The sequence below is a fragment of the Passer montanus genome, unplaced genomic scaffold, assembly GCF_014805655.1.
Source record: "Passer montanus isolate IOZ18808 unplaced genomic scaffold, ASM1480565v1 scaffold32, whole genome shotgun sequence".
Lineage (NCBI taxonomy): Eukaryota > Metazoa > Chordata > Aves > Passeriformes > Passeridae > Passer > Passer montanus.
Genome location: NW_024367930.1, coordinates 637,443 through 665,115, shown reverse-complemented (window position 1 = coordinate 665,115; position 27,673 = coordinate 637,443). Strand labels below are relative to the sequence as shown.

The window sequence follows — 27,673 nt, the reverse complement described above, 5'->3', positions numbered from 1 at the left end:
AAATAATATTTGCATGAGAATTAAGTAAGTTCCTAGTCTTACTAAACATTACTGCTGCTGCAGTTGGCATGTTAAATCAACTTAATAGTATAGGAAAATATGTCGGACACATGTGGGACTGAGCAGATGTCAGAAATACAGGACACATGAAACACAGCTGGACTTACTAAATGTATGAGATATTTTGTTTTGGCAGGTAGAAGACCTTCTGATCTGTGTTTTGAAAAATCAATGAAAAGTATTATGAAAATAGGATAGTTCCCTATAGAAGGATACATGCTCAGGGTAAGAGAGCTTAGTTCCAGTGTTTTGCTTCGCTGTGTTTGCTGCTGGATTTCTACTCTCCGTGTCAGGGAACTCCACGCTTGGCCAAACAAAAGAAATAAATTCCAGGAGTGAATCTGGGGCTTGGTATTTAGAAAGGATGACTTTGCCAACCTTGAGTGACTGGTGCTACATGATCCCTAGAAGATTTGGGGGGTTTTGAGTGTCAGGGGAGGACAGAGGTTTTTGTTATGACTGCCCTTCAGTTTTGACTTAAAGTTGTAATTTCAGACATAAGATCAAAAACACAATACCAGTCTGGAACCAGTTTACTGCTGTTAGTAAACCAGTTTACACTGAGACTGGAGTGAGGAATGGATGGGAGGAGGATGTCAAGAGCAGGAGAATGTGCTACACTTGACTTGCCATTCAGCAGTATGATAACCCCAAAACAGCTGATGGCTGTGCCAGAAGCCCAGTCCAGGCTGAGCTGGGGGGTGCAGGTCCCTCAACCACAGCACCCATTTACTGCACGTGATGCTGCAGCCCCCAAACCAGTGAAGAGTGTTAAAGGAGCTTGGACCTGGGAGTGACTCTGACTTGGTGGAAGCTTCTAGGGCAGTAAGTAGATGCCTAAGGTTCTTCGGCTGTACAAGGAGGCTTGTGCTAGTAGTGGACGCAGTCATCAGCTGTGCTTCTAGAAATCATCATCCCCACTCTCCCTCTAGATATGTTTATTACCTTGAGGAATTGCCTCATCACCAGATGACAACACTACCAGCCTTGGGGGATCCCGACAGCTGCCTCCCCGAAGGCCGTGGACGGATGAAGGCGGGGGGCCCGCAGCTCACCTGAGGCGGCGGCGGTGGCCACGCCTCTCCCTGCTGTGTCTTTAAAGCCCTCCTCCTCCTCTTCCTCCTCCTCCTCTCCATCCCTCCATTCCTGCCTCGCCGCTGCCGCTTGTAGCTGCCGGGCTCTGCCTCGCCCGCTTTCTCTCCCCACCCTCCCAGTCCCCGCCACCAGCCATGGCTGACATGAAGACCGGCATCTTCGCCAAAAACGTCCAGAAGCGCCTCAACCGCGCCCAGGAGAAGGTGCGCTCCGGGGCGGGGGAACTGCTGGGAAGGGGCGGAGGGGGGTGAAGAGTGCGGCGGCGGTGCCCGTGGTCCGCGAGAGGATTGCGGCTCCGCTCGCCCCCAGCGCCCGCCGCTGCAGCTTGCCCTCTCCTCGCCCGCGGGGGCGCCGGGCGGGGGCCGGGGCTGCCGCCGTTGTTACGTAACTGCCCCATTTCACCGCGCGGCCCCGGCCGCTGCCCGGCGGCACCTGCTGCAGGCCCCGGGCGGCCGCTGCTCCCTCGCCCTTGAGGCGGCGCGGGGCTGCGCGCGGGGGTGGCACCGCTCCGCACCCGGCGTGGCCGCCTTGCTGCCCCGGCCCGCGCGGGGAACGAGGGCTCGGTTCTCCTCGCCTCGCCTCACCGCCCGCCGCCAGCCCTCCTAAGAGGATTGCCTTTCCTTTAATATCTGCGCCGGCTCATCCCTGGCTGCGGCGATCCGCCTTGCTGCAGCCGCAGCGTGACAGACGCCGCTGCGTGTGATGACAGGAGCCCGCGGGGGCCGGGGTGCTGGCGCAGCCCGCGCCTTCTTCACGGCTGCTGCGGTTTTGGGGAGCTTTTCGGGATGTCATGAGGGTGGTCGAAATGTTCTGCAGCTGACAGCTTGTGCTGCTTGGGGAAGTCGGTACCGATTCTAGCGTTATTGTAACCTAGAAATGAACAACGGGCGAAGTCGGGGAGAATTTATTTGCGAGAGTTCCTGACCAAAGACGAGGGCCTTATGGGCCACTGTTTGTTTTGCTCATCTTCATTAATGAAAGCTGAGAGGTATAAATGGTCCGCACAAACAGCTCCTGTGTAGCTGTTGGGTGTCTCAAAACAGGATCATAGATACAGATATTGGGCTCAACAGAAAAGCATTTGTGTATGGCTATATGTAGCAGCTGTGTCTGCTGTTAGTACAGTTTACAATAAGGCCGTTGCCAGCATGTATTTTGCAGACATAGTTGTCAGTACATGTTACAAGTCATCTCTTTTGGGGGTTAATAAAATCTTTATACCCCTCTAGCATATATCCTGTATTGTTATGCAGTTTAGGGACTAGGGCTCTTGCAAATTAAGAAAGATTATTTTATGAGCATATTTCTTATACTTCACTGCCTATAAATCTGCCCTTTCTTTTTGGCCACACATTGAATTTTGTGGAGCTCCAGCAGCAGAAAAAAAATACAACAATTAATATGTCTTACACATAATTGCATTATTATTTAAGAATCTAATAGCTGAGGCTGTCACAGACTAGTGATTAATTTCCCCTTTCAAATACTCCTGTCTAGCTCACCAGGCTATAAAGTACTAGACTTTTCAACACCAAAGTCATGATGCGTTTCCATTCTTGCAGGTTTGGACTGCAACTGTTTTCAGGTAAAACATGTAAATCCTCTTTAATAGTTCAAAGAGATCTGATGACTTTATGGTGTGAGTTGAATTGACTTGAGTTCATAGTTGGCGTTGAAGCCTGAAAATACTGTTTGTTTCCTTGTGGCTTTGTCAGTATGGTTATGATTGACCATCTGGAAAAGCACTGGTGCAAGTTGTAATCACATGTACTACTTCAAGCTGTGTGTGTTCCAATGTGGGGGTCAGGCTCCCCAGGGAAGTAGTTACAGCACCAAGCCTAACAGTTCAAGAAGTGTTTGGACAATGTTCTTGGGCACATGGTATGACTCTTGGGTGACATGGGGATGGTCCTGAGAGTTGGACTTGATCCTTGTGGTCTCTTAGAATTCAGTTGATTTTGCGATTCTCTGATTCATTTATGTAAACTATTTTTCTAATAATACCACCATTATCTTCAGTTCCTTCCCGTCTAGGAGAAATTTTAGTTGCACAGTGTAAGTAGTGTGTGTGTCTAGTCACTATTTATATGACAAAAACTAAATAACTGCATATTGGTCTCATATTGGTCAGATCTCAGTCTTGCATTAGAAGTGTTAATCTGAGAGTTATGTGGAAATAATAATTGGCCACTCTATTTTTCACATCATCCAGGTGGTGGTGCTTTATGTGGTCGCATATACAGGTCCCCTGGCACCCTGATTTTGAATCAATGAGTGTGCCATCTATTAAATCCTCTGATCATCACATTTCTTCAATGATTTTGGCCCCAAAATTCAGGAAGTGTGGACATGCTGAGCTTGCAGCATCTGTTAAAATCTGCCAAAAGTCAGCTGAACAAACTGGATTAAAGTTTTAAAAGGACCAGATTGATTTAGGAGACTACATCCCAGCCATAAAAATTGATGAAATGCCAATGTGTTTAAAATGAAACCAGAATAGACGTTTTGGTAACCAAGGATGACTGAGTCAGTTCTAAGGACAAGGTTACTTGAATGAAAAGGCTGAATTTGTATCCCCAGGTTTCTCTGGAAAATTCTATTTAAGCTGATAACCCAGTGTATGACACTGTTATTTATCTCCCTGTCCTTTCTTCTATAGCCCTGTGCTGGTTTGAAAGCAAACCAGCAGGGGATCCCAACTCAGAACTACAGTTTAATAGGAAAATTAAAAGAAAATGCAGAACTACAAAAACACTAATAGAGTCAGTATACAACCTGACACCCTGTTGGTCAGGGTGGTGGTAGTAGTCTGATTAAATGTGGTGGCTGCAGTCCTCCTGGAGTGATAGATATGGTTCTGTTGAAGCAGTGATCCTGTTGAAGGGTGTAGTTTTCCTCTGAAGGTCCAGTGGTGGTGTAGATGGATCTGGTCTTCCTCTGGGAATCCAGTGGAAAAGGCTGACTGTGGTGTTCCAAATCTCAGATTGGAACACCAATCTGAGATTGGTAGGATTGCTCCTCCCCCTGGGTGGAGCATCTCACAATGGGATGATGTAATTTTCTCAGTCATGCAGTGAAGTTCAATGGCCCATTAAAAGAAGATATCCCCCTGGAGGGAGAATGGCTCATGGAAGAGATAAAGAACACTGCCCCACCTGATTTTAACAAATGGTAATAGAATACATACTTCTGGTTACATCTTGCATTGCAACAGACAAATCCAACCACTCTAACCAAATAGCATAGAACAGCTGGAAGAGACCTACAATGACCCTCTAGTCCAACTGCCTGACCATTTCTGGGCTGACCAAAATTAAAGCATGGCTGTAAGGGCACTGTCCAAATGCCTCTTCAACACTGACAGGCATGGCTGAGGGCATGAGATACCTCTCCAGGAAGCCTATTCCATGTTTTGGCCACCCTTGGAATCATGAAATGTCAAGTCTGAACTTCCCCCAATGGGCATAACTTGGAGCCATTCTCCACGTGTCCTGGCACTGGGAGAGGAAGAAGAGCTCAGCACCTCCCTTTCTGCTTCCCTCCTTAGGAAGCTGTAGGGAACATTGAGGTCACCCCTCAGCCTCCTCCTCTCCAAGGCAAGCCCAGTGCCCTCAGTGCTCCCCAGAGCACATTCCTGCCAGCCTCTTCCCCTGCTTTGGTGCCCTTCTCAGGACATGTTCAAGGACCTTCACATCCTTTTTAAATAGTGGGGCCCAGAATTGCACCAAGTACTCAAGGTGAGGGTGCACCAGTGCTGAATTCAGCGGGATAATCACCTCTCTTGGCTGGCTGGTGATGCTGTGTTTGATGCACCCCAGGATCAGGTTTGTCCCCTTGGCTGCCAGGGCACACACTCCTGCTGTTCTCATTGAGCTTCCTGCCAACCTGCACTCCCAAAGCCCTTTCTGCAGGGCTGCTCTCCAGCCACTCCTCTCCCAGTTCAGACCTGTGTCTGGAATTACCCCATCCAGGTGCAGAATCCAGCATTTGGTTGGTCTTGCTCAGCTCCATATCACTGGTGACTGCTCAATACTCCAATCAATCCCTCTGCAAGGCAAAGCCTCTTGTCCCATGAGAGAATCAGGAACACTTCACCTAACTATCTGAGCATTCAACTGCAGCCTCCAGATCACTGATAAAGAGTCTGAACAGAACTGCCTCTAGACCTGAGCCCTGAGGAACACCACTGGTAACTGGTCACCAGCCAGATGTCCTGTTTGCTGCAATAATTTGAGTCCTGCTCTTCAACCAACTCATCACCCAGTGCACTGCATACCTATTCACCCTACTGTTGGAAAACTTGTCTGGAAGGAGGCTTTGATGGACAGTATCAAAAGCCTTTCTAAACCCCATTACAACTGGGGGTTTAAATCCAGTGTCTTTACTTCATCCAGGCAGATGACCTTATTGTAGAAGGTTATTAAATTAAACAGGACTTTCCCTTTGTGAACCCATGTTGTCTGTGTCTGATGATTGCATTGTTTTTCAAATGTCTTTTATTAAAACCCAGTGTGGTTTTCTCCATAATTTTTTCCAGGCACTGAGGTTAGACTAACATGTCTGTAGTTTCCTGGGTCTTCTCTCTTGCCTTTCTTGGAAACTGGTGTAACCTGGGCTAATTTTCAGTTGGTGGGGCCTCCTAAGACCTTTTGTAGATGATTGCAGATGACTGTAGAGAGTGGTCGTGTTGTAATGTCTGCTACAGTTACCCTCAGTACTCTGGGGTGAATCCCATTAGGCCCAATGGACTTATTAATATTCAGCTGATAACAATTGGTCCCTTTCAATTTCAATGTCCATAAATGGAAAGTTTGTGTTCCTGCACTCAATGTCCTCTGAGAACTGGACAACCCAAGGTAGCAACACAGACATTAGTTCCATCACAGAGACAGCTCTTATGGGTGGCATTCGTCCAAAGAATGCTCAGTGGAGGGGTGATGACTAGTCTGTGACAGGCAAGGCTGTGCACAGGGGCCACCCTCATGTCACAGTGTCATCACCCTGCAGTGCAGCAGTGCCTTGGAGGGGCAGGATAAAAGGGAGCATCCTCCCATGTCCTACTGTCAAAGCTGGCCTGGAGCCAGCCCACAGAAATCCAGAAGGAAGTCCTTGAGGAGACAGTGGAATTACTTGGAGGAAGCTAGGGGTGGAAGAGTGGAAGCAAGGCCAGCTGCTAGTGGCACTCAGCCTTTGGGGAGCAGATGCAAGCCCTTCAGAGGAAAAGAATCACCAAGCCCTGTAGGTGCCTGAAGCTGTCTGGCCTTTTCAGCTGGATAACACTACTAAGTTCAAGTGAACACCTTCTCGAGGAGCACTGCACAGCTCTGTCCTCAGCCCCTTGTGGAGCCAGGGGCAGCTGCTGTAAGCAGTGGGATGCAGAGAGGTTGTCAGGGGTCCTAGGGCTTTTTAACATCCACTGGTACCATGCCAGGATTCTTGACCCTCAGGATGAGGACATTTGGCCACTCTTGGAAGCCCCGAGATGGTTCCAGACTGAGGGAGAATAGGGTTTTAGGCATATCCTGGAATGCATGACCAGATTGTGGGATGAGGAGTGAGGCCTTGTTCACATGCTTAGGGAATAGCTGATTACCAGCAATGGCATCAGGAGAGAATTTTCCCTTGGGTCAGATTGGCACTGGTTCATGAGGGGAAGGGGGAGAGAGATGGAGTTGCATTCTTTTGCAGCACTGGTCACGACCACTATTCAGTGCTCCTTTGGTTCCTTTTGGCTTGGTTGCTGCCTGCTGTTCATGCCCCATGAAGATGGCCTGTCATGCCCTGCAGCTGTGGGCAAGAAGCTTTCCAGACTCCCAGGGTGGGCCCCAAGGGTGGCCTGGGAGTTGCTTCTTGTCCTCCTGTAGCACTGGGCACAGCCCCCTGTCAGGACTCCTCTGGGCCCCTACAACTCCATTCTTGCCTGCTCCCTTCACACCTCCAAGGCACCACTTGTGCCCTGGCTCTCTTGACCATTGCAAGGTTGGAGTGGGGCTGAGCTCTGCTCTTCCCTTGGCTCCATTTTCCCAGGGTTCTTGCTTGTTCAAAACAGCATGTGCTTGGAAGGGTTCCAGGCTTGCTTCCCCATCCAGACCTGAAACTTTTTGGTTTTCCTGCCTCCAGCATAAGCACAGGGAAGGCATGAGAGTGCTTTTCTTGCATCCCTGCACTGGCTGGGAAGGACAGCAATGAAGCAAGTTTTAGAAGGCAAGATTGCAATGTGCCCATCATTGATATGTGTCATACTTTGGAAAATACCTCATGGTGCCACACATCTTTTCTTCTGACCTATATGCCTGCTGCTGCTTTCTGTAGCTCTGTCATTTGCCTTGTCCAGACTACAAAGGATGTATTTCCTAGTAAGAAATGCATTGGCCTGCTCCTGGCTACACATGCATGTTGTGTTAGTGATTGTGAGCATCAGCTCTGAAACAGATGGAGAAAAACAAAAACTGAAATAATATCCTGCTTCCAGTTATAACCTGTGTGTTATGTGTCCTTGAATGTTTTTTGGACCTCAAAACCCCCTGATGTGTCAGACACGTAACAGTCTCGCCATCATTTGACTAAAGGTGAGTGCAGGACAGAGCAGTTATGCCATGTTAAACCCAGAGCTCTGCATGGCAAGGTCTGACCAGGTCTGAGGGCTCCACCCCAGAGAGCAGCTCTGCAGTGCAGGTCCCAGGCCCACCCAGGAGACAGAGGCAGAGATGGGCACACCCACAGCAGGGCTCAGACAGGGACTGAAGGTCCCAGGCAGAGGTGGGACACGTCCCCTGGGCCCTTGGCCGGAGGTGGTGGGGCTGGGGGTCCCAGGGCAGGCCAGTCCCAGCACTGAGGCCTGTGAGCACACCAGGACCCTGTCAGGACTAGTGCTCAGTGCTCATGTGCTCTTCTTCAGACACTGGTGGTTGGACACTTTGGAGACACAGTACTGGGCCAGATGGACCTTCCCTCTGAGGGAATGCTGCTGCCCTCAGGCTCTTGTGTTTTAGCATGTTTTTGCAAGGGAAACAGCTCAGACAATTCTAAATATTAATATAAAGTGAGGAAAAACAATCCACCAGAAGATCAACAGGTATTGCTCAGCTCTTGAGACATTTGCAACAATTTAGATGAGAAGCACATCCTACACCAGACTGAAGGCTTGACCTTTGAGCCTCATTGATGTCAGTGACATGGTGGTTTGCCAATCCTGTGAAAACCTATCTCAGTTGAACACTGATGAGTTTAAAAAAAACACGACACATTTTTGCAAATTTGTGCAGATGGTCCCTTTATCTTGAAAAGATTCACAGCCCTGACCCCTCTCAGAAGACACACACCTCTTTCCCACAAGGTGACAGAGCCAGTGCCTAGGCTGGGAGGTGGTTACAGGTATTCAGTGCCTTCTGCTAGTGCAGGGCTGGGAAGAATTGTCTTCAGAGATCTCCCCAGTGTGTACTGGTAGGGAAAGGAGCAGGTAGGAGGAGATAGATTTGAGTAGAATAAAATAGTTCAATTTAAACAGACCTACAGTAATCATCCAGTCCCACTACCTGACCACTTCAGGGCTGACCAAAAGTGAAAGCATGGCTTTAAGGGCACTGTCCAAATGCCTTTTCAATACTCATAGACATGGGTTCATTGACCACCTTTCCAAGAAGTCTCTTCCAGGGTTTGACACTCATAAAGTGAATGACACTCACTTTCCAGGGTTTCTCTCATAATAAACCCAGCTGGTGTTGTTGCAACCTTTCCGAAACTCGGTTTCAGTGAGGTTTGTTCCTGGGCATTTCTTGTGTAGCTTCTGAAAATCAAGCTAATGTGGTTTTGATCTTTAACTTCTAAGTCAGTAATACATGTGTTTTTTACTGAAACGTAAACCAGTACATACTCCAGTTTATGGGAACTTTGGAGGCATTACAAGGGTTGTAAAGGATGAGATTCTGTGAAGGAAACAGTAAACTTCCATCTGGAAGGGAATTTTGTGGTTCTGTATGAGTGTAACTAGTAATGTCTGCTCTGAGGCAGGAGACGAGTATGTGGAAGAATATTACTGTGATAGGCATGTTACATCTATTATAGCTGTGCTGACCTGCTTGCAATGTGATGACATGGTTCTAGCAGCCTCAGGTTCATAACAGCAAACTACTGTCTAATGATTTAAAATGTTGGCTGCACAGATATTATAAAATGTATTGTACTGAAGTCATTACAGTATTATGACAGGCCTTGACATTTGGGACCTTGCTGGCACAAGCACACACAATGATGAGGCAACTCCACCTCTGAAGAGCTAATTCTTAATCTCTGAGTTTATAAACAAAGCAATAACAAGTCAATAATTTCTCATGTGGATAGCATGATCTAAACTATGTAGAAGATATTTTTCTATCTTCAGGTTTGAGTATAATGAAAACTTGAATTTTCCTTTTTTAAAAGTTCTCTTTTTTAAAAATAGAAATTATTGAAAAAAATGGAGTGCAAATGGTCATCTGGCCCATCCTACTAAACAAAAGTGGAATCAACTGTACTTAAAATTATTCCTCAGAAATTATTTTCTTGCCAGCCTTTTTAAGTTTGTAATGGTGGAGATATTGCAGGTTCCCTAAATTGATCTGTACCTTTGCTTAGGCACCTCCAGTCAGAAAGTTCTCTTCTCATAGAATGTAAATGTCTTTTTTAACAGTTCAAGTTTCCTTGTTGTAGAGGAATGTGTTCTTTCTTGCCTCAAAATTTAGAAGTGTTTTTTGTCTTTTGTCAGCATTCCCTCTGATCTAACTGGAGTTATCACACGAGTCTTTCAATCAGGTGAAACAGTAGCTCAATAAAATATTCATTGCTTTCACTTATTTTAGTTTCTAATGTACAGGTTAAAAGGTAGAAGTAGATTTTGGTCTTCTGGGTGCGACACATGGAAGAAAGGGGAGATAAAACCCCCAAAGTTCCTTCCTGTTAGGTTCTCATATGATATTTTCCCTGCTCTGTAATCTTCGTAAAGGTAATCTGTTTCTCCTTTCCCAGTTTTCCCCATATATGTAGTATTAACCATGATCCTGTAAGTTGTTACAAAATACACTCTTTCTCATTGTCACTTAGTTTCCACAAGACAAGGAAGTGCTGAGTTCTTAAGTGTTAAGGGTGTCCACAGCTCTGTGTTCATTAGCTGAAGCATTATTAGTATCAAGGTGGCCTCATCCTCTGTTCTTGACAATTTCATCTTTTCTCTCTTATTCTTTCCCATTTCCTTTTTAGTTCTTTAGCATGGGTCCCTTCTTCTCCTGTTCTCTCTACACTTCGCTTAAATCCTCTCTTAAAAATAAAGTAAAATTTTTTAAAATCTACTAAATTGTTTGGTTTGGTTCTGGACTGCCTTCTTCACTACATCTTGGTCATCTAGCAGATCATCTATTTGGCATTGTTATATTATCTAAGACTTAGTGTTTCTGACAAGGACTGCCCCATGGTAGCTGTCAGTGGTCTGCAGGCACTGCACAATGCATGTCATCTTCCTGTTGTGACACTGTTAAGAGTGAGACTTTATGGGCACATAGAGGAGAAAAGCTGAGGTGGTGATAACCTCTGTATCTGGAAATTGCTGGAATTTCTGGTCTGGATTGATCACCAGTGCCTGCCTTTTAGCATGTGCTCTGAACCCTGATGCAACCAGTTGTAGATGGCAAAAGATGAGAGAGCAGTAGATGAGGGGAGGAAAGGAGAGTACAAGTTGCTTTTCACCTCAGTGGCCCAGGTTTTATGCACTGGCTAGGAGGAACAGTGAAGAAAACTGGCCAGGATCTGTCATAGCAGGATATTTCAGTGAAGATAAATGGCAGAGAAAAGCAGGCTAGGTATAAGGTGGGGGTGAGCATGGAGGGGAGAGCAGCATGCCTGCGCTCACCTTTTCTACAGCACACCTGTCCAGGATGTGGGGAGCCTCTCTAAATGGCTTGTCAAGCCAGTGTGGGATGATGGACAGTATACTGACCTCGGGAGAAATCAAAAATAAAGGGTGAAAAATGCTCTTTAACACATTTTTTGCAGTTGCCTATATGAATAGGATTGTAGCTCTCTGAACTTATCTGAAGATGGCAGGGGGATTTTTTCTTGCCTAAAATATTCATAGGGAGACTCACCCCCACCTGATCAGGCAGCAGTTTCTGCCTGCTATGCGAGTACTCTCACTCACCTCAGGGTGCGGGGGAGTAGAAGGTGGCTGTGCTGCTTCAATACAGAGGGCCTTTTCTCTAGGGAGCAGTTGTTTGGTTTAGTTCATTGGGCTCTGCTGCAAGCTCAGCTGCTGGAAGCCTCCAATCCAGAGTGTTTCAAGTGCTGGGTCACTCTTCCCTAAATGTTCTGTGGCATCAGCATCAGTGCTGTGTGACACTGAATCTTTGCTGTTCTCAAACACAAAATCATTTATTCCAAACTTAATGAGTAGCTAGTTAGTCAGTAGTTGTCAGAATGATAAACCAATGACCAACTCGGGAAAGCAATTGTGTCATGTTTGGTCATGTTGAGCCTCTGCTAATTGGAGTTTATTAATCTGTTTAAGAGGGCATGGTAAAACTTAGCCTGCCATTAAGTCACATAGAACACATTTCTGCTTGTGCCATGAGAAAGCTAAGCAGAAAATACCCTGTTCTTCTTCCTGGTGGCTCTGCCTTTCTTTCTGTTGTCTCTGTAGTTATTCTTTATTATCTGTAGGACATTAGCACATGTGAGATTCTGCAGAACTGGGGACAAAACCAATTACAAGTGAATAATGGCGTGGACAAGCATTTAGTTGGTCAAATTCTGTATAGACAATTTCACAGAATGTTTATAGGGTAGTGGGAATGCTAAGAGACCTTTCAGTGGGCAGGGTCACAAAAAAGTCAAGGGACTGTACCTCACTTCAAGGCTCTGGGCTCAAACTCCCAGTGCCCTGCTACTACTACTTATTGTCGTGCCTTCTTTTTCTTACCACTTCTTTTCTGACAAAAAGCTCCTGCTTACCCCCTCTTATCCTCTGCTTATCCTCTGCTTTGTTCTCCCTGTTCCTGTAGCAGATTAATTCCTTTGATGCTCCCATGGAAGTCTCAACTTTCTCACTTTCTAACCCCACTTCTTTGTACCCACAATATTGCTAAATTTGTGATTGGTACTGATACAGAGGCCAGTGTTACAGTTTATGAACTGCAGTCTATCCTCTTTATCCATGATATGAAAGAGGAGAATATGTACACATGAGCCTGCATATGCTTGAAAGACACTGACTATCCTGCTTTTCCCAGGAGAAATTGAAAAATATGCTAGGAGTTAGGTTGATGTTTTATTTTTAATGAAGTAGAGGTTTGAGAAAATAAAAGTTGCTAAAGAACACAGATAATCTTAATTTTCTTTCGAGATTGTGATCATTGGTAAGCATTTAGTTGTGTCTTTACAGAAATATAGGGGGTTAGCAGTATGTAGCAGAGGTAGGTGGTGGTCTGTAAAGCTGTGAGAAAGTTGTTTATACTGATGATTCATGCTTTATGGCTCACCAAAGCCCATTTAAAGGACCCACATGTACAAGGGTTAATACATGTTTAGCATGAAGTAGAAGGAGATGAAACACTGCATACAGAGAAGAAGCTTGATTAACTGTAGGCAGTCTGTTTCCTGTAGAGAATAATCAGTCTTTGAGATCTGAAAAGTGACCGTGATTTTTCACATAAAATGCATCTAAAGTTTTTAGATCCAGGAAAAGGTTTAAAGACTTATTTGCGTGTAGGACATGCAGAGGAATAAATTAAAATACTATATTCCTTTTAAACTGGCACAGATCTTTGTGTGGATGCTGTTACTTAAACTAGGCTTCCTGTTGTTCAACCTGCTATTGTAACCTAAAGTTTTTGTGGGTGTTATCTTTTCACACTCCTAAAGCCACCCTCTGCAGTTTGAATGAACTTTTTTAAGTACAGAAGAGACACTGCTGAAATGGATTTGGAGAGTATGAAATATTTTTTCAAAATAATGTTGGCAGTAATTTTAGCTATAGGACAAATTTTTAGTCCTGTAAAAATCATAAGGAGTGGTTAATGAGAGTCATCAGAAGCAAAATAATTTAATTGATTGCCTCATGTTTTTCAAATCTGTACTAACAAAATTCTTATCACAGGGGAGACAGAGGCTGTGGATGAAAGGCAGAACACAGAGGAAACAGAAGCAAAAGTTCATAGATATACTGAGGCCTGAAGAGAGGCACAAGGGCATAGCTCAGTCTAGAGGCAGATTGCTCTGGGGCAGGTTTAGGTCAGGCATTTCCATGGTTTGCCTTGCTTAGGAGAGAAACTCATTGAGAGAAAAGTGCGCAGTAGTAACTGAAGACAGGCAGAGGATGGTCGCTGCAGGACACATTCAGGAGATGGTAAAGGTGTGGAACCATACTATGTGAAGCAGTGAGTGGAAAACAAGCACAACAGAATAACGTTAATGTCCATGGTTAGCTGAAGGTCAAAAACAAGCAGTGCTTTTAGAGATGCGATATGAATTGGAAACATGGAATCTGGATTTAAAGAAATGTGGAAATCCAACAGTGCAAGGAAATTTCTTTGATTTTAAAACATAGCACAGGCCTCCTTCTCTATTCTTCAATGACTTCTGGACTAATTAATGAATAAATTAATATGCTCCTTATGATATGAAAGTCCTGCAAACTGCCAAAATGTGATTTTATTGATAGTACATCTCTGAACATTGTTCTGTTTAATTCTCAGCCAAAATGCGCAGGCAGAGTTAGTATCAGGAAAGTTATACATTCATGTTTGTTAAACTTCCCTTTTCCCTCCTTATCTCTCTCTCTCTTCTTCTGTCATCCTTTCCTTACTGCTTGCTCTTTCCCTTTTTGTTGTACATCACCAAACAAGTTGTTGCAGACATAACTACCAAAGATATTTAGAAAATTATTTGACTTCTGTTACTTGATAGGTGAGCCCAGTTGCACACTTCAAATTGTTTAAAAATCAGTACTGACCCTCCAGATGTTGTAGGCTATGAAAGAATACTGAATGTTCATTTTGTTTTATTTGTCTCCTGTTGTGCATGAGGGGAGGGACAGATGGTGCTGCTGGAACAGGGCTCTATTCCCTCAGGGTCTACAAGGCTGACCAAGGTCCTTCCTATATAGGGGGAAAGCTGAGAGTAAAGTGACAGCACCTCACACAGGCAGTGCTGAGTATCTGGAGAAAAACTAAAAGATAGCGAAGGTGAAATGAAGAGCCAAGTTGCCGAGTAATTGACACAGTAATTAGACAGACACTCTGAGAACTGCAAATGTGCAAGCTGAAGGAGCCTGCAGTGGGCTACATTCATAAGCTTTGTTTTTATCAGGAGCTCCAACTGAGTTCACAGGAACTTCACCCAGCTTGTAGCCTTAGGGTTAAGCCCAGCAGTGGTGTCACTTCAGATTCGGTGAAGTCAAGCTGCTGTTTGTATCCCAGGGCTTTTCAACTTACTCCTGCTCCCTATTCTTGTACTAAAAAAAAAAAAAAAAAAAAAAAAAAGAAAAAATCCCTGATATGAGATTTGTGCTTCCAGGGTCTGAAAAGCCTGTTTCAGAGAAGATGAACGTCACTGATATTTTGCAGAGCTGAACAGGATTTTATTCTTAACACCACCCTGGCAATATGTTTTCCTGTAGTATCAATCCAAGAACATAGTTGTTGTAAGCATAGTGCCACAATGTCTTATGCAAAGTTTTGTATTAGGGTAAAAATAAACAGTAATTCAGAAGCTAGCTGAGAATCTACATTTGACAGCCAAGCTGAGAAGCAAATCAGGACGAAATTCAGGCAAGCCTTAGATGGCAAACACACACATGCTATTTGAATGGCATCTTAACTCCTAAACAAGTCACTTCTCCAAAAGTCATGACTTAGCACTTTCCAAATAAAGATGGAGAGGAACAAGCTCCATCAAATATGGTTCAAATATGGGCTGAAAAATATTTTGGATCAAGAACATGTTTACAGACTGCAGGACAAATGCAAACTTGAGTACAGGGTGCTTTTCTCAGCATTTCCGCTTGGATCATGCTGGTTTCTATACTGAGAGCTGTTTTCTGTAAGCAGGGTTTATCTGGAAAAGAAATAAAAAAGTATACCCCATGAAAAATGATATTTTAAAAGAGGCATTGGGCAGTATTGAGATTCCTAAGTCACTTTTCTAAAGGCCCTGTTTTTGTGATCAATAAATCTTTTTTTTCCCTCTAGTATCCCATTTCCAGTTTGTCTCAAAGTACTTACACCACTATTGTTTTGCTAATGCCCATCAGTAGCCCATCCTACCAAAGGCTTACCATGAAGTATGTGATTAATATTGGTGTTGGATTGCTCAGTAGCATCTGTTACCAGAAGTGTTAGTGGGATTCAAAGTAGTCATATCAACCTGACTCAGTTTCCCCTTCTCTGACTCAAAGAAGGATATTTTTTGCACTCTTTTATACAGGAAGATTCTTTACTTGCATATAAGCAGTCAGCAATCAAGCAAATTTTATTACATATTAATGCATCTTGGAATTTTTTGCATATTGAATGGATCTAAAAAAGAAGGCAGTGTGAAGTCAGTCTCAAATGCCAAGCACTTGCTATTCCTCCTCTCTCACTCTGAAACACAGGGTATTTTCAGTTCTTTGGAGGGGGTGTTATCATTACATGTTGAACGAAAAAAAACAAGATCACCTCTGATGGATTGTGATGGATCTCTGTCTTTTTTTGTTAAGTCTTGTGAAAAAAAGTGAAAATAGCAAAGGGTTGTAGAAAGGCTTTCTGAAAGTATCACAAACTCATTTCCACCCTAAAGATATGTATACTATCACATACCAACAGGTTATGTCTACATCTAAACCAGCTTTAGCTATACCAGAAGTGAACAGGATGTTTCCAATCACACCAAAATTACTTACTGTACTAATAGAAGTGTTAAAAATGCAGTAAGTCTCGTCCAAAGTTTTTAGTTCTAGGACTTCAACAGAGCTCAGTTCTCACTGCCTTTCTCATCTAATTTCAAGTTGTTGGTAAGTCAATTCCTTATTCATGAACATGCCTTTCTGTGCTGCTGGCACCTATTCAATTGCGGCACCTATTCATTTGTGATTTGGAGAGTTTCCACATTAAACCTTTCAGTTATCTAGAAATCATGACTCTGGGGAGACACAAAGAGTACAGGTTTAGGTTCCTCAGGGAAAGCCTGCTCTGTTGTGTGCATCTCATCTCCATCCAGTGTCTCCTCTAGTGAAACAGGAGTTCTCCAAGCCTTCATTTGTTGGAAGGTCCCATGAAGGATGGAAAGTGCCATGCCTGAGCAGGTGTGTATCTCTGTGCACTGCAGGAGAGTGGGTTACACTTGTGTTCACCCATATTTGCGCCCTGAACACAGTTAGTCTGGTCCTTATGGTATTAGCTAAGTAAGTTGTTGATAATTTTCCTATCCCTAACCTATTGCTTTTGTGCACAAAGACTTTAGGGCCAGTCTAGATTGATGCACAACAACATTGCTAACATTTACAAATCAGGGACATGTAAAAGTCATACACTTGATACTGACACATGGTCAGACTGTGCATCTGTTGAAGTGAAAGAGAGTAGTCACTGGAATAATTGGGAAACTAACTGAACACTGCTCTGCCAAGGGATGTTAGTTGCAATGGGAAGCTGTTAGACAAGCAATATATGGTTAAGATAAAAAGCCATTAGGTAAGTTCCCTGCTTTTACCACATTTGCTTGAGGTTCTTTCTGTCCTGGATGGGACACACATAGGCTTTTCTTTGTAGGTTGTTCCACAAAAAAATACAACTCCTATCTAAAGTTTTAGTAAAATATTTCTCATCCTCTAAAATTACCTTTTCCATATTACTTAGGTACTATGATAAAAAAAGTCTTTCACATAATTTTATGCCAATATGGAGAGTAAGCACACTCATATTTAATATAAATTGAACCAAACAGATGGCTGGATAGCTGTTTGATGCTGTGAGAATTAAAGAACTTAGCCTTAAAGCACTTACAATTTATTACACAATAAAAAACCTGTGTATGGTACCCACAAGATACTGTTGATACAGGACTAAAGTGACAGAATGGTTAACAAGGGCCTCCATATGAGAATTTTATTTTTAGTGGGGCTGCCTGTTTAAAATTGAAGGGAAAGTGTCTTAGTGTCTTTCTACATTCTAAAAAAATAAGGAAGAGAGGACTGGTGGTTCAAATATGTATAAAAATCAACACTGATATGTTTGACATAAAATATTTTATAGCTGTATTAGAAAAAAGACAAAACTGTTAAGATTTACAATTAATGTGTCATATTTTTCAGAAGACTATGTCTATTGTAGAATATAAAACCCAGTTACTCTTTAAGTTATGTAAACCTGAGCTATACTAAAGAGCATAATAATTTCAAAACTTTTTTTTTTTCCCTAAACCTAGATGTGTGAGTGTGTATTGTTGCTTGGTCCATAATATCTGCAGTAGCAGATATATTTTACCAGATATAATTTTACCAGAGATGTGAGAAAATGCCTGTACTCTCATCTGGGAATCTGACTGGCCTTTTGGTCTCTGACAAACATAGGAGAGATAGAGCTCTTCCTTCCTCACCCCTCAAAATAAAAGGCAGTGGTTGATTTGTGTTTGATAAATCTGGGGGACGATCCTTCATTGATTTGTGTGCTTGTGATTCATACTTGTACTAAGAGGTATTTTACTGTCAGTGATCTTATGCATATATGTAACTATGTGGATTATTCCTATCTACATATAGCAGGAAGAAATGTGCAAAAAAGAGTGTCAACCAGCTTTCCACTAAGGCTCCATTTATTCCATTTGCCTTTTTTAATGTTTTGTTTCAATACAAAACCTTTTTATTTTTAAAGAATTAGATCAGAGCCACGTATTAAGAAATGTCAATCATAATATTTTAGGATTTATACCTATTGCAAATTGTTATGAACTTGATATCAAATTGCTATAGTAGTAACATATTGCATTTGAAGATCTGATTCTGCTCATGCCAGTTTTATTTGTAGCAGGGTGAGGCTCTGCAGGTTAAATGTAATTCACTTCACTGTGCTAACACAAGATTTAATACTACATATACACTCTGTACTGGCTCTGCATGGGCCTGGATTTAAATTGTAGCTCATTGCATAGCTTTCTGAAAATCACACTTGTGAAAGTCACACTTATAGGTGTAGTAGTATGTATACATATATTCTGAGGCAAGAGGAATTTTTACTTTGAGGATACAAGAAGACATTGTGGCATCTTAAGCAGTTATAAGCTGGGGTTTCTCGTTGCTTTGAGAGAGGTTGCATGGCTATGCTGGCAGCAAATCTATTCTGGGATCATAAATTTCTTAATTGACCTTCTTTGTTTCACCTACCCATGGCCTGCATAAATCAATACTTTTAATTTGCTGACACTTTGAATTTTGTAGCTAATTATAACTCCTTCAACAAATTTGAGTAAAGCTGCAAACTACTGCATCCGCTTGAGAGGAGATGCCTGACACTGACTTGTGGCAGTGTTTTGCAGGGGTTCACTTGTTCAAGCCTTTTTCTTACTCCCCTTACAACAACCACCTTTGCACAAATACAGAAAGCTTAATAGATCAGTCTGAGGCTGTCTATCACTGGTTTTAATCTCACTAATTTTTCCTTGCCTGTTTGTACCATACAGTTTAATGCACCTTTCCTTCTAGTGCACATCAGTACCTTATTTTATCTGTTCCACTTCCCTTGTGTCATGGCTGAATGTTTGCAATATGTAGGCTAGACCCAAACAGTTACCAGCCTAAAAGACAGTCTTTCTTCCCCTCCTTTCCTTTTTTTTTTTTTTAGAATAAGTGTAAACTGTTTATGTTGATTTGTTCAATTAAAAGCAATAGAAAACCCACAAAACCTCCCAGCATTGTCACATGATTCAACAAAGGACAGTGTACCAGGCTGGTTTTTTCATATTTGAAGGAAAAAAAAAAGTAATGTTGGAATTTTTAATATTACAAACTAAAATGACTTTACATGGTCTTTTTAAACATGACAGCAATTAGTTTCTTCTCCTTTCCCCTTGATGAGCATTTCTCTGCATTCCTCAGTCACTGTACAGTCCCCATTCAAATTCCTGCTTCTTCTTCTTATTTTAGTTAAGACAAGCAGGTGATCCTTTATTTCAAAACAGAGTAGTATGTAGAATAAGGTATGTTGGATGAGATCAGTTGATAGTGACTCATCTACCTCCAACTCAGAGCAGGGACGATCTCAAAGCTTGGGTAGATTGCTAACAGCTGTGTCCAGCTGTGTCTTCACTATCTCCAAGGCTGGAGGTTGCCCAGCCTCTCTGAGGAGTCTGTTGCAACATTTCACCATCTCATGGTGATTTGTTTTATCCCCTCATATCTGGTCAAAATTTCCTTTGTTGTAGCTTATGACTTGGGCTCTATCCTCTTCTCTTGTGAGCCTCTGAGTAGGGCTTGTGTTGTTCTTTGTTGTAATGGTTGGTAGGTATTTGAAAATAGAAAGCAGCTTTCTTTCCCTTTGTCTTTTCCTGGCTCCCTTCCCATGCCCAGTGCTCTGCTCCAGCCTACTGAGCATTTCAGTGGTCTTCTCTGTCTTCCTTCTCGTTTTCCCACATCTTTCTTTCACTGGGTAACCCAGAAGTGGAAGCAACAGCACTCTCAGTTCAAGCTCATGAACTCCAACCCACAAAGGGGAACTGCTGCCATTCACCCATGTCTACACTGTAGTTCTGAGTTTCATCCTTGCAAGAGAGCACATGATTCTCAGGGCATGATCCTCAGCAGTGGAGAACAGCAGCAGTTTTCCTTGGTTGAAAGAGCTTAGAGTAAGGAGAGACAAATATGGAGGAGGGGAAAAGTCACTGGGTACCTCAGTACCTCTTTGTCATTCATTGTTTTTGGGCTGACTTACTGAGAAAGATCCCCGAAATGCCTGCTTGAAATTCAGGGTCTGTGCTGTCCCTTTGCCAGCTTTTGGCTCAGGTATGCCAGTTCTCTGGAATAATTTTGAGACAACAGAAATTAATTCAGCTGTCCTCTTTGTGGGTTTGTCTATTTTTTTGTTGTTGTTCTTTTATTTTCTGTTGGGTTTTTTGTTAGGCTGTCTGTTTGTTTGCTTGTTTTTTAACAGGTCAATTCATCTCAACAACAGCTTTTGCTTAATCCGGGTCTGAGTTGGTTCTTCTTCATTAATGGCTTCATGAATGGTTCTGTTGAGAGGCAAGGCAATCTCAATGCCTCTGTGGAGAAGGTCGGGATTCAGACCCAGATCCCCTTATTAGTCAGCCTGTTGGGCAAATTAGTAGAGGGACTATATAGGGTGGGTTAGTAAATACTGGGACCCCACTTTGCACACTGACTAAGTGTCCTGGTTTAGGGCAAATTTGTGAGAAAATGACAATGCAAGTATCACAAAGTCACTCTAGGACATTAAGAAAACTTAGGAATTACTTCAAGGTATTTGCAGCACCTATCAACTTTGTAATGTCTGTGGTCTCATAAGGTTTCTGGAGAGTCCAATAACAAGAAGTAACATCCTTGCACATATGATATACCAGGTGGAAATGTTATTGTTTCCCACGGCAGGGAAAAAAGGCTTTCCCTACATACACTTCTTTTCCACACAGACATACTTTATATGGAGAGCTAGAGATATTTAATTTTTTATTTGAAATTTCCTGGAAGCATTTACTGTGTGGGAGTAATTTTAGGCTAGATTTTTTTTTCTATGTGTACTGTATGGCTAATTCATAAGTGTAAGCTGTATTGTTGTATTCAACTCAGGAGCACATACTTCCCTTCCTGGGAACTGTGGACCCAGAAAGATTGTTTCTTTAGATCTTGCCCTTACCTGCTGTGGTGCTAGATTTCTGCTTGGAAACATTTCCTGTGTATGTTATATATCAAAATTAGCAATTTGAAGGTAACTTGCTGCAACCTGAAGTGGAAATACAGGGATATATTCTCAGATGCTGAAAGCTCATGTCAGCTTTATGCTGGTTATCTTACACAGGTGAAAACCTGGCTGACTGCTGGTGACTTTACGTACATTAAGTGTAATGTTCTTGCTGCAGCAGCTTCTGTGCCCTGGGAGAGTCCCACAGACACGTGGAGCCTTGTTGAAAATTTATTTAAGCATCACAGAGGTAAATACAGTATGTGTCATTATACGTATGACCTGCCTACCTGATTTCTAAGAATCGTGCTGCCTTGAGAGATAGACTAAGATGTTCAGTTATTTGGGGCAAGCACTGTTTCTGATTCCAAAAGCACCAGGTGAAAAAAAGGGAAATGCAAAAAGGAGGCATCCAAACTAAAAATTCAATTGTTTCAGAGTAATTCGCAAAGTCAAATCTGAGTAAAGACTTTTGGAAACATTTTTATCCATCTTTCATATGTAGCTACCACTACTTGCATTATTTTCATCTTACCCATGTGGGCTCTGGGCCACCTCTTCACTGGCTTTTTTGTTGACAAGGCATTTACAATATTTAATGCAGTTGCCATGGTACTTGACATATGACTGATTATATTTTGCAATATGGCAGTGGATTGCATGCAACTTGAGCTGTCTAAGGAGGGAGTGTTACCTAAAATTGTCATACAGAGGACTCTAGCTGCTATGGATATAACTGTAGTCTCTTACAGAGAAGTCTTCTCTGGAAAGGGCCATTCTCAGGAAGGGCTCCAGTCCTTGATCAAGGATGAATCTGAGGCAGCAAGAATTCATATTGGTCTGCTTTCTTACATGGATCCCAAGCATAGCCTTAATAAGATGTGCTTTGCTTCAAATTAGAAATAATAAATCAAAATACTAAAAAAACCCAAAACTATCTGTGCTCACGTCCGATGAGTTTAAAGCTAAGTGCAAACCAAAGAGTTTGGCTGAACCAAGACTTTATGGCTCACAATACGTGTGTCTTTAAGAGGATCTTGATGCCAGAGCGAACATATGCCAAGGGCATTAGAAGGCTTGTACTTCCCCTTTCATTTTTCCCTTTTGACAGATAGTATGACTTGATGTTTAATAAACCTTGGTAGATTTTTAACTATTTACATGTCTAGATTTTTAATATATTAATGCTTTTGCAATGTATTTTGCTCTCAGTTCTATTTTACTTTTATTTTATTTTGGTTTACTTTATTTTCCTGACCAAAGAGATACTCTAATGCACATGACAGACGCCCATATGTTCTTTACCTAATATTTTTTTACTGACTTTGCAAGCAGCATGTACTTTGTAATTTCTGTTCTTTTTAGTGTTTAATATGCAGTTAACATATTGAATGCCAAAATGGAGACAAACTGTAAATCTACTGGTAAAGGTCTCTTCTGCTGCAGCATAGACATCTGGGGATCTGCATTTAAGTAGTCTGTGGCATCCTTTCACCTTCAGGATGTTAGCAAATGAAATGGCTATACATTATCTTTGAAATGGTTTCAGAGATTTGTTAAAACTACTGAAATATTTTGTGTAAGAGCCTGAATGAGAGATGCGGGACTCCAGGCGGCTCTTCCAAAATGCAGTTTAGAGCAGACGTTAGAGCAGTCCAGGGTCATGGGCGACAGAGCCTGTGCCTACAGCTGTCAGCTGCAGCTGCAGGCAGGCCTGGAGACCCTTAGTTTACGTTACAAATGCATTATATACTTTTCTTTGCTGAGCATCTTAATACAGTAGAACCAATCTATACCTTAACTTTTATCTATAACCTATCATAACTAATATAATTACCATATTCATGTTATTATTCTCCAGTCACTAGAAGTTAGTACATTACAGTTTAAGCTAGAAGTTGTTTTTCAGTTTTCTTGCAGTGGAAAATTCTGAGACCTTTTTTCTACTTGCAACATCTGCTGACTTGTTTGCCTGTGTTGTCTTTCTGCTTGGTAAAAACATCTTGTTTGAGGTGGGTTTATCCTTTGTTCTAAGTCATAAAAACCCCCTTCTAACTAACATACCCTTTGTCTCCTTGGTTATCCAGTAAGACTGGCTCAGCAAGTCTTTTCTTCTATATCAAAACTTGCTTCCATCTCTATTCCTTCCTCAGCTTCTACATTCAAAAATCTTTCTGCTAGGCATACATATCTGTGAGACTTTCTTGACAAACCTTCATCCTTCCCAACAATTTTGAAGTATTAAGAGCATGCAATATATGTTTTTGTCCCTTTGATCAAAGTATAAAAGAGCACATACCATATAACTATTAAGTCATATTTATGTTCTGTTTTTTCTCCACCCTCAAAAAACATGGGGATGGGAAAGAGTGGGTAAAAGACACCTAATGCTAGGGCACCTCAAAAAACAATGCTTTTTATTCCTCTCTTGAGTAACGCCATCAATCCTTTGGTGAAGTTTCATTTGAAAAGCTCAGGTTGATTCCAGTAACAATCAAAAAATGCCTTTGATATTGTGTGCTTGCATGCATTTTTCGTTAGGGGTCAATGTTTTTTTCTGTGGACAGAACAAAAGAGGCAACAGAAAATTGTTAACCCTATACAGCTCACCTGATAAAAAGCTAGTGTCAGCAATTTTGCCCTCACAGGGCAGACATGTCAGGAAGTCTTTAGATGTCACCAACTCTAAAAAGACTTCCATCTTTGTTACCACTTTTCCCCCTCCCCCCAATTCCAAGCCCTATTTTTCTAGTGTTCTGCAAGTCATCTTTTGACATTTGCAAATTAGTTTTATTTTTAATTGCAATTTCAAATCACAGCACAGTGACAGAGTAAATTGAATATTCTACAAGTAGTTCCTGTGGTATGTATTGTGAGGAGTACAAAATTATTATGAGTGGTGCACCTTTTTCTCACTTTTTCTAAGTTGAGAACAAACTGTGTTTTCAACTGAAAAGGTCCCCTTAATGCATAAAGCATTAAGAATATTTTTTTCAATTAATTTCATCCTGTCCTGAAATTATATTCATTATACTATTAATTCACAGCCAAATCAACAAACTAATTTTACTTCTCACTGTTCTGTGAGCCTAACCCTAACCCTTATGTAAAAAGCCTGAGTCTCCAGCATAAAGTCAGCTATTTAAATTTTCTAACTTCAATTAAACATTTCTACTGGAAGTTAATATTCCATTTAACTTCTATGCATTAAACAAAATACTTCAGCAGCATAATTTATATAAGTCCAGAATAACATTTATTTTCAAAACCAACAAAAATATTATTTTCCCCTTTTAAGTCAGAAAGTTTTGGGTAAAGGCTGCTGATCTTTTCAAGTAAGAGATATTGTTAGGTAAGTAGTAAAAGCTTAACAAAGGCCGACTTCAAAATATAAGTAGTTCTCCTTTCTTTGCTGTCTTATGTAATTTTTGTGAAACAAAAAAGGTCTGCAATTTTGCCCCTATTGATTATTTGTTTGACATTTAAAAAAAACTTCTATATTTTCTTTGCAATTTGGTTCACTCCTCGGTCTTTACTGTTGTGTGACACTTCCAAGGAAACTTCAGAGTGCTTGGCTAAGGAAAGGGTTCTGAGTGTTCAGGAAGAAGGCTTGCCCATCACAACTGCCCTATAGAGGAATCCAGGTACAGCTTTGAGGGAAGTTAATAAAAAGTGTAGATATGAATAGGGAGTTTCAAGCAGGAAAAAAAAAAAGATTAACCAAATGCTCAGTTGCAACATTATGGATAGAACAAAGGTTTTAATGTATGCTAGGCTGGATGACATATAGCTTAGATATGGTATATAGTATCTTGGGTAAATACACATGCTTCTTCTAGAGCACTTTAGTCATCAGAAGATGACTTTAAATTGCCTCAAGTTATGAGTTACAAGGAATAGGTGGGGTGGTATAGAACAGAGTCTGAATATTGCTTCAGTATCTTTGAAAGCCACCTATGTATAGAAGTATTGAACATATCTCAAAACCACTGACGAGAAATTTGTGTTTGTTGTGAATACAAAAGCTCAATGAAAGAAATAATATTTACATCCCGTACCTGTGAAATGGAGGCCTAAAAGAACAAGAAAGAGTGTTGGTTACTGAACTGTAAAGAAAACATTACAGGGAGGAGGGTAAACCCAGGGATATCAGAAACCACTGTTTTAAGAAGGGGAGAGTGAGCAGAAACAAAGAAAAGCTGGTGAAAAGAAAAGCATGGTGCAAACATTGTCACTTCTGATAAGATGCAGATAGATCTGTCTCTGGCTAACATCTGGTTAATGTCTCCAACATCATGCCAGCTTGGCCCTGCAGCTATCAGTCCTTGATGGAGTAAGTAATCTGTTTGACTGACTTCACACTGCTGCAGGTTTCCCAAGGCAGAATGGAGGATGGGATGAATCCAAAGTAATCTTGCAAACAGAACCAACAAAGTCAAATTCAGTAAAAAGGAACCAAAGCAAACAGAACAAGGTGATGCCAAGGAGGAATCTCACTTTGTCATGTCCAAGAGCTAGTGGAGAAATGTTTGTGGATATAGAAGATAAATTATTCAAGCCAGAGATATTGACATCTCAGCTGTTGTCCTTTGTATAGCTTTTGGCAACAATTCTTTGAAAATACACAGAAGATGTACAGTTTCAGAGAGAAAAAGTTTCAGAGAGAAAAATGATACATAGTAAAGGGTTGAGGATATTGAATTGTCTTAGAACAGAAAATACCAAGTGCAGATGTGGTAAGCCTCAAGTGTGAAACTACTTGCTTTTGCTTGCTTTTAAAGATGGTGGTGATCAACTGTCTTCATCTGGCTGTAGGACAAGGTGTAAACAGCTTAATGTGAAGAAAGATTTGGGCTGCTTATTAGAAAAAAATGTTGCCTTTAATGATAACAAAGCACTGAAATGGGCTACTGAGTAATGAAATATTTAGATTGTGTTTTATTTACTTGTGTTTTATAGAACAAGCCTGGCCAAGGTGTCAGAGTTGGTATGGATATGTGTTTCCTGTTTCAGTGCAGAAATAGAAAAAATTATGTATTGAGGTCTATAATTCCATATGGTTTTGAGGTACAAATTAATCTTTAACTGAAGGGAGAACTCAGAGAGCAATAAGGGTAATTTAAACATAAGTCTTTTCACAGCTTTATACTATTTAATTTAGAAGGCCAAACCTTTCTTACAATCTGTCAAGATGGATCAAGCTCCCATATAGGAAGGTAGATCAGAACTTCTTCCAAAGTGAATCTCTCTAAATGCTGTAACCTACTACATAATATAAAGTATAAAAAGTGTATTAGCAGCAAAAATCTGACTTTCATATTTGCCAGTGGCAAGAAAATCAGGCTAGTGGACATACATGAGGGACAGCAGATACCACTGGACTCTGCCTCAGTTCAGGAAAAAATTTGGGAATTCTCTGTGATTGTATGTTTTATTTAAGAGAATAATTTTTTTACTTATTTCATTATTTTTCTTGAAATATCAGTATTGTTCTCTGTTGGAAAAGGTGTTGTGAGGCAAAGTCGTAGGTAAGATAAATGTGCTCTGGCAGCCTCCTATTTTATTTTCTTCAAAGCAACATACCTGCAAACTCTGAGCCACCTAGATGACGTGAAACAAAAGTAAGCTATGCATTACCAGATACAGTGTCTGAAAATCTCATTAAAATATAAGCTGTTTTCCCTGGGAAGGGAAAATTGCCTGAAAAACAGCTTTTGACCAAGCTGGGAAAAAAGCAAAATGGTATCAGTAGGACAAAACAAACCATTTAGTTCAGGCACAGAAGTGTGTTCTGTCATAATGCCACAGATGGTAGCCTTCCACTAGTGGCTCCCCAGTTTTGCACATACCTCAGATGTTTATATACACATATATACATAAACATACACACACATATATATACATATGTATATTTATACTTACATATAGCCAGGGGAGAAAAATCAAATTTTGTATTAATTATTGCTTAGTAGTGTGTGATGTGGTAATAGCAAAGCCTGAAGAAATGCATCCCCATGTAGGTAGGAACAAAGTTGCATTGCAGCTTTTAATGCATGTGAAAACATTTTCTTGGTGAACTTATTGGACCTCTGGGGTCTCAAATTCACCAGAAATACTGAAGCTTCCTTTCTGGTGGGCTCGTGTCTCTTGTTCCAATTGATTGGGCTTTTTTTTGATGGATTATGCCAAAGTTCAGCCTGCAGGAAAACCTTTATTTGCACCACCCCGGAGTCCAGTGAGTCCACTTGTACAAAAGACCATGACTGAAAAAGGAATTGCTCTATTTGTCATGGCACAGCTGGCTTATAGCTGGACAGATAAATCTGGCCGTAAACAGAAATCCAGTTTGGCTGGCCTAGTTCAGAAGTAAACAAGTCCCTGGGTGAGGAATGATAGGATAGATTTGAACTCAAACAGGGAACCTCAGCCAATCTCATTCCATCCCGAATGAAGGTGTATCACTGGCCAGAGAACTGGGCAGTGGAGAGACCCCAACCAATCACTCGTCCAGGCATGGGAATTTAGAACCCCCTATAAAAGGAGGTTGGAAACAATAAACCAGGCTGTTTGTCAGTGACTATAGGTGCGTCCTGTCTGTCTCCAACCAT

The 27,673-nt window shown here is 41.7% G+C and overlaps 1 protein-coding gene across 4 annotated transcripts in view; it reads left to right on the top strand.

Annotated features, from left to right (window-relative positions):
• The first annotated feature begins 889 nt into the window (after positions 1 to 889).
• The window catches only part of AMPH (amphiphysin), a 123,463-nt gene continuing 96,679 nt past the window's right edge, over positions 890 to 27,673 (top strand). The window contains exon 1 of one of the 4 annotated variants that reach the window (XM_039715119.1): positions 890 to 1,358. In XM_039715119.1, coding sequence (XP_039571053.1) covers positions 1,290 to 1,358 — 69 coding nt within the window. In that variant the 5' untranslated portion in view covers positions 890 to 1,289. The remainder of the gene's footprint in view (positions 1,359 to 27,673) is intronic. The other 3 variants (XM_039715122.1, XM_039715121.1, XM_039715120.1) reach the window with 3 other exon arrangements.